Genomic DNA, 18,442 nt, shown 5'->3' on the forward strand with positions numbered 1-18,442 from the left:
ATTTGCATGTTTGTTATTTCATTTGCTTGTATTATTACATGGTATTTGATTTGTGTGTTTCAGGTTCCATGGCCCCCAGCAGAAGAAGTGATATTGCATCAGGAGCCATCAGAGCCATGATTGCTGGGACTGTAGCCTGCTTCATGACAGCGTGTATTGCAGGTAACACTAGTATAGACGTGAAACCATCCAAGCTTAGTAAGAGAAGTCATTTCTGATAAAAGTGCTGTATGTATTTTGAGTCTTTTAAGAAATCTAGTGGCATAAATAGAGGTATGAAAGGGCTCTATCATATATAAGGGCATGAGGGGCGCTGGGCAATATAAAGGGGCATGAGGGGGCTCTACATATGTAGGGGCATGACTGGGTGTGATGCTATAAAGGCACACCTGGAGGAGTCTGGTGGCATAAAATGGGCACATGAAAGTCTTCTGGCATAAAAGGGGTTTGTGAAGGAATCTGATGGCAGATAAAGAAGAAATTTTACTGCAAAACATAGATTCATCTTTTTGCGCACGTGTGCCTATTTGGAGTGTAACGTTAAACACGTGAGGTATGTTTTAAGGGTGATGCTATATCTTGTACACGATCAGAATGTCAACAGCATAACGTCAACATGTTCTGAATGTCAACAGTCAGGTTGTCGACATGTGCAGAATGTCGACATGTCAAATGTCAGCATTCTCAAGGTCGACACTGACATAATATCGAATGTCGGCATTTTGAATGTCAACAGTCAGCATGTCAAAAATGGGATTTCCCACAGCCTTTTACCTAAACGCAACCTAACACTAACCCTAACCTTAATCTAACACTAACTGCAACCTAACCCTAGTCTAGCATAGCCATTAAATTGGTGTCAACAATTTAGTTGCCGACATTATGTCAGTGTCGACATTGTGAATGTCAACATGTTTAATGTCAACATAACAAAAGTGAACATTTAGAACATGTTGAAACAATGCTGTTGACTTTCTGAATGCCAATAAAGTGACTGCGTACTCATAAGGAAATGGCTGTTTGACCTCGGGATAAGTGGCGAGTATATTCGTGAATGTATGCGGTTTCAGCCACGCCCTTTACAAATGAAAATAAAAAAGTGTATAAGGAGTACAAAAAGTATATATGGAACCCTTATACCAGAATATGATAAATACGGGAATAAACACCCAGCAAAGGCAAATACCAACGGAATTTTTCTTTTAGTATCATCTTGATACTAACGAAAATTTCACTGGTATTTACTATATACCAATACTTAACTCTCCGATGAAGTCCCGTCCTCGGCGAGGTCCTCCGCTGGGCTGCTGCCAGCGACGGGGCTCCTGTGTTATGTGCATGCGTGACTGTCCGTCTGCGCATGTGCATGACAGGTTGACCCAGTAGTGCCTGGAAGGCTTCGCTGAAGCCGGAAAGACACCGCCGGGCCTCCATTGCCGGCAATGGGGAGCGCATCTCTTCCGCCATCTCAAAGATGGTGAGAGCGATGCTTAACAGACAGCGGTAATCTTAGATCACTGCTGTTTGTTAAATCCAGAAAGGGTGGCATAACCCCTTTAGCGAAAGGGGTTATGCTTCGTTGTTAAATGGGGGCCTCGGTTCAACGCTGCATGCTGCATCTCCATGTTACTGTATGCTGTGAGTTCTTAAAAATCTTAGTGCATAACCTTTAAAGGATATATATAGTGGAAGAAGAGGCATTTATTTGTCAAACTTTATTGAATTATCCTCCTTAAGAACACAAGGTGGCTTATACAAATGAGCAACTAATTACATTCACACATTGGGGTTGATTCAATTAGACGCGAGCACCGCTATGCGCTATAGCCACGATTTTGCCCTGCAATTCTGGATTTTAGTACAGACCTAGGAACAAACATCCGCGATCACGGTGCCATTGTCAGTGCAGCATATGCCCACACTTACTCACTGAGCCACCTCATGGCAAATTGAATTAACCCCATTATCTTTGCAAGCATTTTAGGTATAGAATTAAACATATTTGGGGATAAAGTTATGAGAGGAGTTACTGATTGTTTATAGACAAATAGTTTGAACTCTTTTACGTAGTAAAAGTAAGTTTCCTTGGTCCAGTTACTGGATATAGAAACATCTGTTACTGACCGATAGATTGTGAGCTTGCAGGCAGGGCCCTCTTACGTCTCTATCTGTCTGTTATTATCGTGTCTTGTTATATTACTGTTTTTTCCCAATTGTAAAGCACAACAGAATATGCTGACGCAATACAAGTAACTGTTAATAAATAACTACCGGTAATTGTATCCGGAGTAATGCATGTATAGTAAAGACCTTTCTAAAATGTCATTTATTTATTTACAGGTATATTAACTCCACCAACTGATCAAAGCCTATGTAGAGATTTGTTAGAGAATTCCTTTCTTAACGCCACGACTTTGCCTGTTAGCTCACAGGAAATACTTGATTGCTGCTTAACCCACCTTCAAGGGTAAGTATGTTGAATCATCTAGATAACGCCTGATTTTTACAATACTATAGGGCAATTCAATTAGCCAGCAGTTAATGGATCGCGCAGTACAGGGAAAATCTATTCAATTAATTAGCCTTTTCCCCGCAAGGTAAACTGGGAGTTCATATGCGCTAACCCATTGATTGTGCGTAAAGTGCAGAATAAATGTATTTTCCAGTGCGTAAAAATGCAGACTCTGTATTTTAATGCAGATTTTCCTTGCAGCCTCTGAGGCCTCTGGTAATTAGTACGCAGGGTTTTTAGCAGCTAATTGAATTCCCACCGATACGTCTGGCAATGTAGTCGGTGCATAAATGCATTATACGCAAGCTGGGCTTTATCTTTTATTCATGGCGAAATAAAGGGAAATTAAGATAAGTATATTATTCAAACTCAAACATGATTCAATTATGGAGTGTTTGTTGGATAAAATAAGATTTACTTCCTTATGCAGATCAGGACATTACTGTGAGTGAGATATAAGTCTGATCTGCTAGAATAGCCACTTAAATCAGCATATTAGGAAATTCCATTTATCCGATTATCTTGTGTCTATTATAAACTGATTTTTTAAGATGGCCACAATTACATTACCCCTATGATTTCAACATCAGAAGCTGACAAGACACGATGTTCAGAGCTTATTTTTATTGTGTCTTTGTTGGGCATACTCAGCAGCGTAGTGTGCGCCAGAGCCGTAACTAGACTTTTTGGTGCCCTGTGCCAGAAAGAGCATTGGCACCCCCCTCATTTTTCAAAGCAACATAATGCACTTAAAAAAGGGCCATGGCTTCATGGGGAAGGGCCAGAGAAGAGATAGGAGAAGACAGGAGATGCTGGGGATGAAATAAAAGGTGGCTACAAGCAAGAATGATAATAAACAGAAATTTGGCAGGCCCAAACAGCACCTCCTGACCTGTGGTGCCCTGAGCGATGGCACCGGCCGCACTACCCTAGCTATGGCCCTGGTGTGCGCCCCCCACTGTGCATAGTGAAGTTTGCCAAAGAGGCCTTGTTCAGCATGTGAAGGCAAGATTAAATATATATATATATATATATATATATATATATATATATATACAGTGTATATATATATATATATATATATTATATATATATATATATATATATATATACAGGTATATGTGTATGTATATATATATATATATATATATATATATGTATATATGAAAAACAAAAATAAGAACACAGCACCTTATAGTGTAGTAGTATTGAGGCTACAGAATTTCCTTTAAAAATATATATGCGTACTTTATGGGTCATATGTGTAGGCATACTGGCTGGGCTTCCTTCTCCTGGGGAAGTCCAGAAAGTAGGGCGTAGGGGGTGAAACGCATAGAGTACGGTGACGCTGTGATGCAAGTACTTGATCTGGCTAGGTTGAGCCAATCTGAGATAAGCTATTTTTAAAGATTTTCAATTGTAATTATGTTTTTTATATATCTATTTGTGTGGTGCTTGTAATAAATGATGTTAGTACTGCACAATGAGAGTCTCTCTTCTCTCTCTATGTACTGATTAAATCGTAATTAATACACTACGGGGGACCCAGATGGGCAGCAGATAAAAGGGATCTCATTGGAAAAGACGCATTGGTGTGGAGATCCAGAAATTTGCTATATGCCCATACATATGACCCATAGGGTACGCATATATATTTTTTAAGGAAATTCTGTAGCCTCGATACTACTAAACTATAAGGCGCTGTGTTCTCATTTTTGTTTTTCTTAAATCGCCTGGACCCTGCAAAAACGGTCCTTATTGGAGAACATCCAGCTGCCACCATTGTCTGGTGAAGGGTATTTGAAGCAGAAGCTCAATATAAAAATTTCTTGGACATTCAGAACACTAAGGGTGTAGCGCTGCATATAGTATCTTGTTGTGTACGTGTATATATTAGGGGTGTGCACCGGCCACTTTTCGTGTTTTGTGTTTTGGTTTTGGATCTGGATCTTTCTTCGTGTTTTGGATCTGGATTGGTTTTGCCAAAACCACCCTTCGGTGTTTTGGGTTCTGGGTTTTGTGTTTTGGATCTGTATTTTTTTTAAAAAAAGCATAAAAACAGCTAAAATCACAGAATGTGTTGATTTTTCTGCTCCTATGCTATTATTAACCTCAAAAACCTTAATTTCCACTCATTTCCAGTCTATTCTTAACACCTCACACCTCACAATAGTGTTTTTATGTCCAAAAGGATGCACCGAGGTAGATGGATGACTATGCTAAGCGACATGAGTGGGCGGCACAAACACGTGGCCCATCTAGGAGTGACACTGCAGTGGCAGACAGGATGGCAGTTTGAAAAACTAGGCCCCAAACAGTACATAATGCAAAGAAAAAAAAGAGGTGCAAGATGGAATTGTCCTTGGGCCCTCCCACCCACCCTTATGTTGTATAAACAGGACATGCACACTTTAACAAACCAATAATTTCAGCGCCAGGGTCTGCCACACGACTGTGGCTGAAATGATTGGTTCGTTTGGGCCCCCACAAAACAAGCTGGCAATTAATCTGTCCCTGCACAAACTGGCTCTACGGAGGCAAGATGTCGTCCTCATCCTCCTCATCCACCGATTCCTCACCCTCTTCAGTGTTGTGTACATCCTTATCCTCACAGAGTTTTAACTCGTCCCCGCTGGAATCCACCACCACAGGTCCCTCTGTACGTTCTGGAGGCTGGTCTCCCTGGAAGAGTTGATAATTCATTTTTATGAACATCATCTTCTCCACATTTTGTGGAAGCAACCTCCTACGCCTTTCGCTGACAAGGTTCCCGGCTGCACTAAACACTCTTTCGGAGTACACACTGGAGGGGGGGCAACTCAGGTAAAATAGAGCCAGTTTGTACAGGGGCCTCCAAATTGCCTCTTTTTCCTGCCAGTACAGGTACGGACTGTCTGACATGCCTACTTGGATGCTGTCACCGATGTAATCCTCCACCATTCTGTCAAAGGTGACAGTATCATATGCAGTGACAGTAGACATGTCAGAAATTGTTGCCAGGTCCTTCAGTCCGGACCAGATGTCCAAACTTAGTCCTGCCTGCCCTGCATCACCGCCAGCAGGTGGCTTAGGAGTTTTTTCCTGGCAGCCCCAGTTGCGGGAGAAAATGAAGAAGGAGCTGTTGACGTGTCACGTTCCGCTTTAGCTGACAGTGTTTTCACCAGCAGGTCTTTGCACCTCTGCAGGCTTGAGTCGGCCAGAAAGAGAGACACCACATAGGCTTTAAACCTAGGATCGAGCACGGTGGCCAAAATGTAGTGGTCTGATTTCAACAGATTGACCACCCTGGAATCCTGGCAAAGCGAAAGAAGGGCTTCATCCACAAGTCCCACATGCCGAGCGGAATCGCTCTGTCTTAGTTCCTCCTTCACTTTCTCCAGCTTCTTCTGCAAAAGCCTGATGAGGGGAATGACCTGACTCAAGCTGGCAGTGTCTGAACTGACTTCATGTGTGGCAAGTTCGAAGGGCTGGAGAACCTTGCACAACACGGAAATCATTCTCCACTGCGCTTGAGTCAGGTGCATACCCCCTCCTTTGCCTATGTCATAGGTGGATGTATAGGCTTGAATGGCCTTTTGCTGCTCCTCCATCCTCTGAAGAGGGTTGAGTTCCACCGCGTCACAACCTCTTGCTTCAGATGATGGCGGGGCAGGTTCAAGAGTGTTTGCTGGCGCTCCAGTCTTCGGCACGCAGTCGCTGAATGGCGAAAGTGGCCAGAAATTTTTCGGGACACCCAAAGCGTCTCCTGCACGTCCCTGTCGCTTTTCAGAAAATTCTGCACCACCAAGTTTATTGTGTGAGCAAAACATGGGACGTGCTGGAATTTGCCCAGATGTAATGCCCGCACAATATTGGTGGCGTTGTCAGATATCACAAATCCCCAGGAGAGTCTAAGTGGGGTAAGCCACTGGGCGATGATTTCCCTCAGTTTCTCTAAGAGGTTGTCGGCGGTGTGCCTCTTTCTGAAACCGGTGATACACAGCGTAGCCTGCCTTGGAACGAGCTGGCGTTTCTGAGATGCTGCTACTGGTGACGCTGCTGCTGTTGCTGCGTAAGGTGATACATCTACCCAGTGGGCTGTCACAGTCATATAGTCCTTAGTCTGCCCTGTTCCACTTGTCCAGATGTCCATGGTTAAGTGGACATTGGGTACAACGGCATTTTTCAGGACACTGAGGACACTTTTGTTGACGTTTCTGTACAGTCTCGGTATCGCCTGCCTAGTGAAGTGGAATATAGACGGGATTTGGAACCGGGGACACACTACCTCCATCAATTGTCTAAATCCCACGCACTAATGGCGGATACCGGACGCACGTCTAACACCAACATAGCAGTCAAGGCCTCAGTTATACGTTTTGATTCAGGATGACTGCTGGAGTACTTAAAGGACTGTTGGAGGGTCAATTGTTTAGTAAAAGTAGTGGTGTTCCTACTTCCTCTCTGGGATGATGAACGACTCCCAGCAGCAGCAACAGCAGCAGCGGCAGCAGGAGGCGTAGCAATGCAGGATCCTCCAGAGGAATCCCGGATAGGAGAGTCAGTCATGCCAGTGACATGGCCTGCAGGACTACTTCCGATCCTGACTAAGGAGGAAATTGACGTGGAGGGAGTTGACGGTGTGGTTTGCAGGCGCTTGGATACAACAGGACAACGGGATTTAGGTGTCCCTGGACTGCTTACGGTCTTAGCCAAAGTTTCTGAACTTGACAGTAACTTATTATGAACGCGCTGCAGGTGCCGTATAAGGATGTTCCTAGGTGGTTAACGTCCCTACCCCTACTTATTCCACGTTTCCATATGGTACATATGGCACATATGGCAAGACAGTTGTTGTCCGGATTTGGATAGAAATATTGCCAGACCAAAGAGGTGGAATGTTTGGTCTTCTGCCCAGGCATGACCGTGATGGGCTTTTTCATCCCACGGACAACAACTGTCTCCCCTGGAGCCTGATTTAAACAAACCACATCACCATCAGAATCCTCCTCGCCAACTTCCTCCTCAGTGCCAGCTACACCAGTATCCTCATCCTGTTGTACTTCAACAGTGACATCTTCAATTTGCATATCAGCAAGTGGACTGTGGGTGCTCCTTTCAGCACTTGCAGGGGGCGTGCAAATGGTGGAAAGAGCCACCTCTTCCCGTCCAGTGCTGGGAAGGTCAGGCATCGCAACCGCCACCACACTTGGACTCTCCTTGGGGATTTCTGATATCTTCTTAGAATGCACAGTTCTTTGCTGTGCTTTTGCCAGCTTAACTCGTTTGATTTTTTTAGCGGGAGGAGGGCTTCCATCGTCATGTGAAGCTGAACCACTAGTCATGAACATACTAGTCATACTAGTATGACACACACTAGTCATAGGGAAAGACCTTAGCCGTTCCTTGCCACTCCGTGTCATAAATGGCATATTGAAAAGTTTACGTTTCTCTTCAGATGATTTAAATGTTTTTTTTAAGGTCATTTTCCTGAACTTTGTCATTTGGGATTGTATGTGGCTTCTACTATGAGATTGGGCATCGGCCTTGGCAGACGACGTTGATGGCATGTTATTGTCTATGTCATGACTAGTGGGAGCAGCTTCTGCACTAGGAGGAAGTGGTTCTTGATCTTTCTCTATTTTATTTTTATCGGAGAAAGTTTGGTCCTCCATTTATGTTATATCGATTTGATATATACGTGCGGCTAAGGCACACGCAAACACAGAAAATATTTTTTTATTTTTGCTGGAGAGTAGTGCACTTTGTGGGTTACATCACCCTTTAAGAAATGAGCCAGCCGGCCCTTTACTTATGGGACACAGGCGCATGCTTGGCGCTGCTCCTTTGTTGATGCACGTGCGGCTACTGCGCACACAATTCACAAACACAGAAAATATTTTTTTTTTTGGTTTGGACTGGAGTGTACTTTGGGGGTTACACCACCCTTTAATGGTCAAGCCAGCCGGCCCTTTACTTATGACACAGGCGCACGCTTGGCACTACTTTGTTGATGCACGTGCGGCTACTGCGCACACAATTCACAAACACAGAAAATATATATTTTTTTGGTTTGGACTGGAGTGTACTTTCGGGAGTTACAGCACCCTTAACGGTCAAGCCAGCCGGCCCTTTACTTATGACACAGGCGCACGCTTGGCACTACTTTGTTGATGCACGTGCGGCTACTGCGCACACAATTCACAAACACAGAAAATAATTTTTTTTTAGGTTTGGACTGGAGTGTACTTTCGGGGGTTACAGCACCCTTAACGGTCAAGCCAGCCGGCCCTTTACTTATGACACAGGCGCACGCTTGGCACTACTTTGTTGATGCACGTGCGGCTACTGCGCACACAATTCACAACCACAGAAAATAATTTTTTTTTGGTTTGGACTGGAGTGTACTTTCGGGGGTTACAGCACCCTTTAACGGTCAAGCCAGCCGGCCCTTTACTTATGACACAGGCGCACGCTTGGCACTACTTTGTTGATGCACGTGCGGCTACTGCGCACACAATTCACAAACACAGAAAATAATTTTTTTTTAGGTTTGGACTGGAGTGTACTTTCGGGGGTTACAGCACCCTTAACGGTCAAGCCAGCCGGCCCTTTACTTATGACACAGGCGCACGCTTGGCACTACTTTGTTGATGCACGTGCGGCTACTGCGCACACAATTCACAAACACAGAAAATAATTTTTTTTTTGGTTTGGACTGGAGTGTACTTTCGGGGGTTACAGCACCCTTAACGGTCAAGCCAGCCGGCCCTTTACTTATGACACAGGCGCACGCTTGGCACTACTTTGTTGATGCACGTGCGGCTACTGCGCACACAATTCACAAACACAGAAAATAATTTTTTTTTTGGTTTGGACTGGAGTGTACTTTCGGGGGTTACAGCACCCTTAACGGTCAAGCCAGCCGGCCCTTTACTTATGACACAGGCGAACGCTTGACACTACTTTGTTGATGCACGTGCGGCTACTGCGCACACAATTCACAAACACAGAAAATAATTTTTTTTTGGTTTGGACTGGAGTGTACTTTCAGGGGTTACAGCACCCTTTAACGGTCAAGCCAGCCGGCCCTTTACTTATGACACAGGCGCACGCTTGGCACTACTTTGTTGATGCACGTGCGGCTACTGCGCACACAATTCACAAACACAGAAAATAATTTTTTTTTGGTTTGGACTGGAGTGTACTTTCGGGGGTTACAGCACCCTTTAACGGTCAAGCCAGCCGGCCCTTTACTTATGACACAGGGGCACTCTTGGCACTACTTTGTTGATGCACGTGCGGCTACTGCGCACACAATTCACAAACACAGAAAATAATTTTTTTTTAGGTTTGGACTGGAGTGTACTTTCGGGGGTTACAGCACCCTTAACGGTCAAGCCAGCCGGCCCTTTACTTATGACACAGGCGCACGCTTGGCACTACTTTGTTGATGCACGTGCGGCTACTGCGCACACAATTCACAAACACAGAAAATTATTTTTTTTTGGTTTGGACTGGAGTGTACTTTCGGGGGTTACAGCACCCTTTAACGGTCAAGCCAGCCGGCCCTTTACTTATGACACAGGCGCACGCTTGGCACTACTTTGTTGATGCACGTGCGGCTACTGCGCACACAATTCACAAACACAGAAAATTAATTTTTTTTTAGGTTTGGACTGGAGTGTACTTTCGGGGGTTACAGCACCCTTAACGGTCAAGCCAGCCGGCCCTTTACTTATGACACAGGCGCACGCTTGGCACTACTTTGTTGATGCACGTGCGGCTACTGCGCACACAATTCACAAACACAGAAAATAATTTTTTTTTTGGTTTGGACTGGAGTGTACTTTCGGGGGTTACAGCACCCTTAACGGTCAAGCCAGCCGGCCCTTTACTTATGACACAGGCGCACGCTTGGCACTACTTTGTTGATGCACGTGCGGCTACTGCGCACACAATTCACAAACACAGAAAATATATTATTTTTTTAGCACTTGGGGGGAGCACCCCTGATGGACAGAGCACCCCCTGGACAACACTACAGCACCCCTTTAGGACTGGGACACTGCACAGGACTTTGGAACTGACTGCACAACACAGTCCAGCCAGCCCCTATGGACTTTGAAGTAGTGGACACAGCCCCTATTAACAACAGCAGCACAGCACAACACAGCCAGCCCCTATGGACTTTGAAGTAGTGGACAACAGCAGCACTACACTACACTACACTACACAGCACTAACTCCCACCCTCCCTCTTCACTGTCCACAGCCGAGTGAGAAAATGGCGCCGACGCGGGTACCTTATATAGGATCCAAAACCCGCGAGACTCGGAAGGCGGGATGATGACGTTTTGCCTCGATGTCAGATCCGAGTCAGGCGGGAAAAGTCGAGCCTGACTCGGATCGGACTCGGATCGGGGGGGCTCGGGGGGGTTCGGATTTCAGAAATCCGAACCCGCTCACCCCTAGTATATATATATATATATATATATATATATATATATTAGAGATGTGCGGGTTTGGATTTACTTGGTTCTTATCGCCATTTTACCGCAAGTTCGCATTAGTTCGGATTTATTTTATTGGCTATCCAAAACACGTGATAGCCGATAGCCAATAAAATGCCGCTTTGAGATCCGAGTTAATCTGAACCCGCTCATCTCTAATATATATATATATATATATATATATATATATATATATATATATTATAGAGAGAGAGAGAGAAAGAGAGAGAACCAGTCGGGCGGCACTCCGGTTCAAATACAATGTAGCCCGTTGCCTTCCAGGGGTACCCCCAGCTGGGTCCAAACATATACACCAATGACGGCGGCACTCGATCATAACAAATCTCACAGGTGGGGTCTCAGCGTCCGTGCGTGCACATGTTGATGGGGATATAAGGTGAGCTTTTAATGTTATGCTATTATACCCTGAAAACGATACATTAAAGGTATCGAAATGTTGGCATTGAAGTACCTGTGCCTGTGAGATTTTTTATTACTGAGTGCCGCTGTCATTGGTGTGTATATATATATATATATATATATATAAATATATATATATGTATATATATTATCAGTAAGATAAAAAAAAATATCGTGTGCACCTATGATTTTAATTCGGTGTGTAAGGGTCTATTTGTCAATATGCAACAATAGCAAATCTTCTGTTGCAGCAATTTTTTTTATTAAAGTTCTCCAGGGCACCTGAGTGATGATCGTCTCCCAAACGATACTGGTTGGCAGGGAAAACAAGACTCTTAGGGGTATATTTACTAAAGTGCAGATTTTTAGAAGTGGAGATGTTGCCCATAGCAACAACCAATCAGATTCTGCCTAATATCTTCTAGAAGGTGCTAGATAAATGTTAAGTAGAATCTGATTGTTTGATATGGGCAATATTTCCACTTCTAAAAATTCTCACTTTAGTAAATATACCCCTAACCGTTTTGTCAGCCAGTTTTAAGGCCATCTGGCTTGTGAACGTGCAGTGGAACTAAAAGCCTGAATTTTAAATTCCAGTTCCACTTTTATGTAAAATGAACTGAGGGAAAAAAATCCTGAAAAATAAGAAATGTAATAATGTGACTTTTGCAAAAAAAAAAGTGTACCAATACTAATATTAGTCTCCCATATCCAATTATTCCGAAATACAGAATATTCCGAAATACGGAATTATTTTGGCATGACTAAGATAATGAAACCTTTGATTTTTGATGGTTCAATGTACAAAAACTTTGTCTAAGGCACAAATTATTAAAAATATTGTATAAAATGACCTTCAGGCTGTGTGTATAAAGTGTCTATGAAACATAAATGAATTTCATGTATGAAGACAAGCTTTGTTTGAGCCACAAAATTATTGAAAATATTTTATAAAATTACCTGCAGGTTGTGTGTATAATGTGTATATAACACATAAATGCATTCTGTGTTTAGATTTGGATCCTATTCCCAAGATATTTCATTATAATATGTAAATATTCCAAAATATAGAATATTCTGTTATCCAAAATACCCCTGGTCCCAAGCATTTTGGATATTGGAGACTCAACCTGTATTATACAACATGCATAGGTTGATCCGCAAGGCTCATATAGATTAACAGAAAAATATGTATATTTCTTTATAGGGAGCATTATCCACCTTCATCAGAGACTATAGATCCCCATTTGTAGTAAATAGAAAACATATTGGTGTTATGGAAATGTATCCCTTCTAATTTTTTTTTAGAAAATATAAATTGATTGTCAATATAAATGATTGATAATTTGTGGTGTATATTAACTAACTAGAAAAGTAGTGGCTAACTGGTTCAGAGACAAACAAAAGCTAAAAGAAAATCTTTTCATACTTCAAAGAGCTATAACCCTTAGACCTCTTCAGATCTCCATTACATGTCCCTACATGCCATCAGGCTACCACACATGCCCCTCACACTTCCCCACGTTATATAATCCTCACCACATGCCGCTTACATGCCCGACAGGCCTCCTCACATGCAATTAGATCTCTGCAAATGCCATCAGACCTCCCACATGCCCCTTCTTATTATCAGAGTATTCACAAGACCCTTACATTGCATCAGTCCTCATTCCTTCCGCACTTGTGCATGCACAGTCACTGAATTGGTCAAACCTCCAAAAATGGCATTTTCGGAGGTTTGACCACATTTTTGAGGATAGTGCATCTCGCCTTATGTGAGGTCCAGCTATGAGGCACAATATCTGTTCCACTGACTTTGAGGCACAATATGAAAATCACCATGAGACAAGCAAACACTGTCATTGTACATTAACTTCGACTTTGCACTGAAAAACACATTTGGATAGATTGAGAAATCAATAAAAATTGTTAGCCAATGTCGTATGCCTGCCAAAAATACATGTGTGTAGCCTTCTTCAGTAAACATACAAAACACCTGTTTCCTCTCATGACTCCTCTCCCCTACCCCTCATTTCAAATAAACGTAGGTGTTTCCCAAGGTTCTGTTCTTGGACCTCTCCTCTTCTCCCTCGATATGTCTTCTTTAGGTAAACTTATCAGCTCTTTGGCCTCCAATATCATCTCTATGCTGATGATACTCAGATCTACCTCTCCTCCCCTGACCTCTCCCCTTCTCTCCTCACTCATATCTTTAACTGTCTCTCTGCTATCTCCTCCTGGATGTCCAAGCGCTTTCTTAAACTTAACATGTCTAAGACTGAACTGATCATCTTCCCACCCTCCCGCATAACCTCGCAATAGATAATTATCTATTAATGGCACAACCAGCTCCTCTAGCCCCAAAGTGCGCTGTCTTGGAGTTATCCTGGACTCCTCCCTCTCCTTCAAACCACACGTTCAGCATCTCTCACAGTCCTGCCATTTCCATCTCAAAAATATTTCCAGGATCAGACCCTTTCTCACCCTGGATGTTACTAAGACCCTCATACACTCACTGTTCATCTACAGTTTGGACTACTGTAACATCTCCTATCTTGCCTCCCTGATTCCCACCTCTCTCCACTCCAATCTGTTTTCAATGCTGCTGTTCAGCTCCTCTTCCTCTCCAAATGTTCTAAATCTGCCTCTCCTCTCCTACAAGCCCTACACTGGCTACCCTTCTCCTTCAGAACTCAATGCAATATTTCTTACACTCACTTACAAAGCCCTCGCCTAATCCTCTTCCATTTACAACTCAGACTTCATCTCCCTTCACACTCCTGCCCAACCACTTCCCTCAACAAATGCACGCTGTCTCTCCTGCCAACTGATTATTTCCTCCCACTCCGGCAAGATTTTGCCTGTGCTGCTCCCTACCTCTGGTACTTTCTCCCTCTCCCCTTCAGACTCTCCACCTCTCTACAAATCTTTTAACAGGCTCTCAAGACCCACTTCTTCATCAATGCCTTCCGGCTCTCATCCTAACCCAATATCCATGATCCTTCCACACTGTCTATCCCATCTGTGTCACCCCTGTCTGTCTGCCCCATCCCTTTAGAATGTAAGCTCTCACGAGCAGGGCCCTCTTCCCTCCTGTGATTCTCCTTCCCTTACTCATACTATCATTTACTCCTAACTCCCCACAAGGGTACCTAACACTTGGTTGCTTGCACCCTGATGCTTGATGAGTGTTATGTTGGGATGTAGTTAGGAAGCTGGCGGTTGAAATGCCGGCTTCCCAACTGGGAAATCCCGGCATGGGACTAATTATAGGCATCTAAATACCGACGCCTATCATCAGCCCCATGTCGAAATACCGACGCCCAGCATACCGATCGTAAGTAAGCCGAGCATCAGGAGCACTTTGCCGCGGGAGGGAGGGTTAGGATTATGGACTCCCAGGGGGATTTAGGATTAGGCACCCCCCTGGGAGGGTTAGGTTTAGGCTAGGGAAAGGGGGGGTTATGGTCAGGCACCACCGGGGGAAGGTTAGGTTTAGGCGCCTCCCTGGGTGGGTTAGGTTTAGGGTGCGGGGAGGGTGGGTTAGGTTTAGGCACTAGGGGGGAGGTTAGGGTTAGGCACCCCTAAGGGAGGGTTAGGGTTACGGAGGGGAGCGGGGTAGGGATAGTCTACTTACCTCCCCTGTCGGGATCTTCAGCTGCCGGCCTTCCGGCGTCGGTATTTCATCTGCCGGGCTTCTTGTGTGCTCATTTGTTCATGTACTTTGTAATGCACTGCGGAACCATTGTGGCACCATGTAAGTAAAGGATAATAATAATAATAATAATAATAATAATAATAATAATAAATCAGCCAGTATGTTTTTGATGATGCTTGATTGAGTTTCAGAAAAAAATAAATTGATACATTTTATTCTTGTTTTTAGGTTTACTTCTGATACAAATTTTACCAGCGGAAATTACAGCATGAGCATATTATCTGGTTGCTGCAGAATGGTCGATTCACCACCTTTAAATTGCACTTTATTTGGCCTATAGTTACAGGGTACTTTCTCTTAGGCATGTACGTTTCCAGGGCATGATTAATATTTCAAGCATTTAGCATTTTTTACAACTTTATTCATTCTTAATGACATTCAATGCTGTATATATTTTATACTTAAGGGGACATTACCATAATAAGATTACTCTTTAGCAGTGTGAAAGGATGGCTATGATACTACTGTGAGCAGTTTATTGAAAATATTTCAATGTTATTTATACTGTATGTCATAAAATCCTTTAATGTGTAACAGACTCACTGGAAGCTTTATTATTTCTTACTTTGCCTTGTGATTTGCTAATGATTAGAGATGTGCACCAACCCCCATGCTCTGGTTTTGGTTCTAATACATTGTCGGGTTTTGGTTTTGATTTTGATAAAACACATAATTTGGGCCTGTTTTTTTTCCTACATTATAATTAACCTTAATAACATAAATATCCAATAATTTCTAGTCAATTTTGACCACCTCCCAGTGGCCATACTCACTGCACGATCCGGTGTGCCGTGCGATATACCCTTCCATCCTGCATTCATCTGCATGCGGTCACCAGAGATGTCGTCCCATCTGACTTCACATCAGATGGGACAACGTCGCTGATGACACACGTGAATGCATGATTGAGGTTACATACTGAGGACCTGATTCAGCTTCAGACGGAATTGCAAAGCTGCTCGCAAGCAGCTTAGCTATTCAGTCTGTGCAGGCATGGTAATGCACAGGAGGTATCACGCCTCCTGCTGCATTACGTATCCGAGCTGTGTTGTCCAACGCAGCATCATATACTCTGCGGGACATCGGCCGGCTAAAGTGACCCATGGGATCACGCAGCCGCCGCCGCACTTGGGATGAAGAAGCCAGGAAATCTCCATCAGCCGATGGAGATCCTGGCTTCTCCCCCCCCCCCCCCAACGGCAACGACACGCCTCAGTTTCGTGGAACGGAGAGCATTGCCGCCCCCTCCCCGCTCACAAACAGCGGCAGACTGTCAATCACTGACTGTCTGCGAGTGGAATCACTTGCCCATTCTGCACATGCGCAGAATGGGTCATGTGCCTGCGCAGATTCCTGAACATTGGGAATCTGCGTTCAGCAGTGCACTAGCGTGTACTGCTGAATCAGGCATTGAGTGATATGGACGATATATTGTTCCTATTCACGTTGAACAATATATCATCCATTATATCGCTTAATGCGTTCCCTACCTAAGAGACACACAGGAAGTGTGAGCCCCATTGGTAGTATCCAAGGATAGAGCGAGATGAAGCTGTTATCTTGGGGCATCTGGGCATACTGGTGTGACTGCAAAGTTGTAGATGGAGAAAGGTGAGAAAGTGTGACAATGCCACAAGACAAGAGTGCCAGCTACTATGACAAGTAATAACACTGCAATATGTAACTAAATGATAATTTCTGACAGTTAAAGCTAGAAGACTTTATAATGATTTATATGAAACTACCTCAATTGTGAACAAAATGACACAGCATGGTGCCCATTCATTTCAATACAGGTACAATATCTGTACACCACTATGGGGCCTATTCATCAACACTAAAATAAAGTTTTTAAGGACATTTTCCTTAAATAACGTTATTTTGGTATTCATGTAGGCACTTAGCACAGGAGATATCACAGATAACTCCTTGCTAAGGGGGTCATTCAGACCCACTCGCAAGCGGCAGTACGCTCGCAAGTGGGTCGATGTTCCCCACTGCGCATGCACACGATGGAGGGAGCTCCGTCGTGCGCATGCGCGAGACCCGGACTGCGAGACAAACTTGACGCATCTGTAGGCAGTGCTGCGCATGCGCTGGTTTTACAGATGTAACAGCGCATGCGCAGCACTGTTTCCAGATGCGATAAGGTAGTGTAGGCAGGGAAAAGTATCTATTTCCCGAAAAGCTGTCATCGCAAAAATGACAGCTTTTCGGAATAGATACTTATGGAGAGATGGAATGATGAATTCCACCTATAATTAGCTAGAACTCCATGAGAGTTCTAAACCTAATTATCTCCAGAGAATTTTTAGGTTTAATGAATAGGCCCCAATACCTGCTGCTCAGAGACACCAGTGTGCTGCTTACCTATAGGATCTGAGAGAGACTGAGGGGCTGATTCAGCAAGGAAAGCAGTTGCGTATATGCACGCAATCGGTCCATTAATTTGCACTGTGCATGCCTATGCATCGCAGTGCGCGTGTGCAAACTAGCAATTGCAATGGGAACTGCGCTTGCAGCAAACAGAGTATTACACTTTACCTATGCACTGTAAGCACCTGCTGTGGGTTTGAGATGTGTTTTCCTTTCTCTATCACACACAACATCCTGTCCATTGTGATACATATTCTGCCATTTTATTGTTTATTCTCTATGGGTCTGTTTCAGACCCATTCGCTAAGCCACGGACGCATGCTATGGGTGATTGTCGCCCGTCTGCGCATGCGGCAAAATATGCATGTGCGAACCAGTCACTGGGATGGATTGTGCACTCGTAGTACACAGACTGTATGCTACTTTGAGTGCCGTTTGTGGGTCGTAATAGGGGAAGGTGCTTGTTAACGGGAGAGTGGTGCTACGAACGCAGGTGTGTCTGGGCGTCAAAACTGAGTTTTATGGGTGTACATAATTAGTAAGGATGCATCACTGTACACATCACTTGGTTGTATTTCAGCCTGCAGTGATCGCAGTGCTTGCGGCGGGGTAGGGTCTACATCAAGCACTGCATGCAGCTCTGATGGCTCTCGATGTTACTGATTAATCATACACTTCCAGGAGATGACATGTGTTAAGAAAGAAAAATGGGCATCTTTAGACTGGCGTGCGTTCGCTCTGCCATCGCTCTCTAAGACATAGAGGGCGTCCTTACACCAGACAATGCGATCGCGGAATTACCTTGGAACCACGCCGAATATCACCTAGTGGAATTACAATAAGGACGTGCGTGATGCTCCATTGGAGGCTGGTAAATACAATTACAGTTGGACATTAATCCGGATTGAGAACTGATATATGTCTA

General features: G+C 44.0%; 1 protein-coding gene across 1 annotated transcript in view; it reads left to right on the forward strand.

Annotated features, from left to right (window-relative positions):
• SLC28A3 (solute carrier family 28 member 3) overlaps positions 1-15,607 on the forward strand; it is a 101,974-nt gene extending 86,367 nt beyond the window's left edge. Inside the window, exons 16-18 of the mRNA XM_088470188.1 lie at positions 64-162; positions 2,341-2,467; positions 15,310-15,607. Of these exons, the coding sequence (XP_088326314.1) occupies positions 64-162; positions 2,341-2,467; positions 15,310-15,421 (338 nt within the window). The 3' untranslated portion in view covers positions 15,422-15,607. The remainder of the gene's footprint in view (positions 1-63; positions 163-2,340; positions 2,468-15,309) is intronic.
• Positions 15,608-18,442: the final 2,835 nt, after the last annotated feature.

The sequence above is a fragment of the Taudactylus pleione genome, unplaced genomic scaffold (assembly GCF_031769625.1).
Source record: "Taudactylus pleione unplaced genomic scaffold, aTauple2 ptg000095l, whole genome shotgun sequence".
NCBI lineage: Eukaryota > Metazoa > Chordata > Amphibia > Anura > Myobatrachidae > Taudactylus > Taudactylus pleione.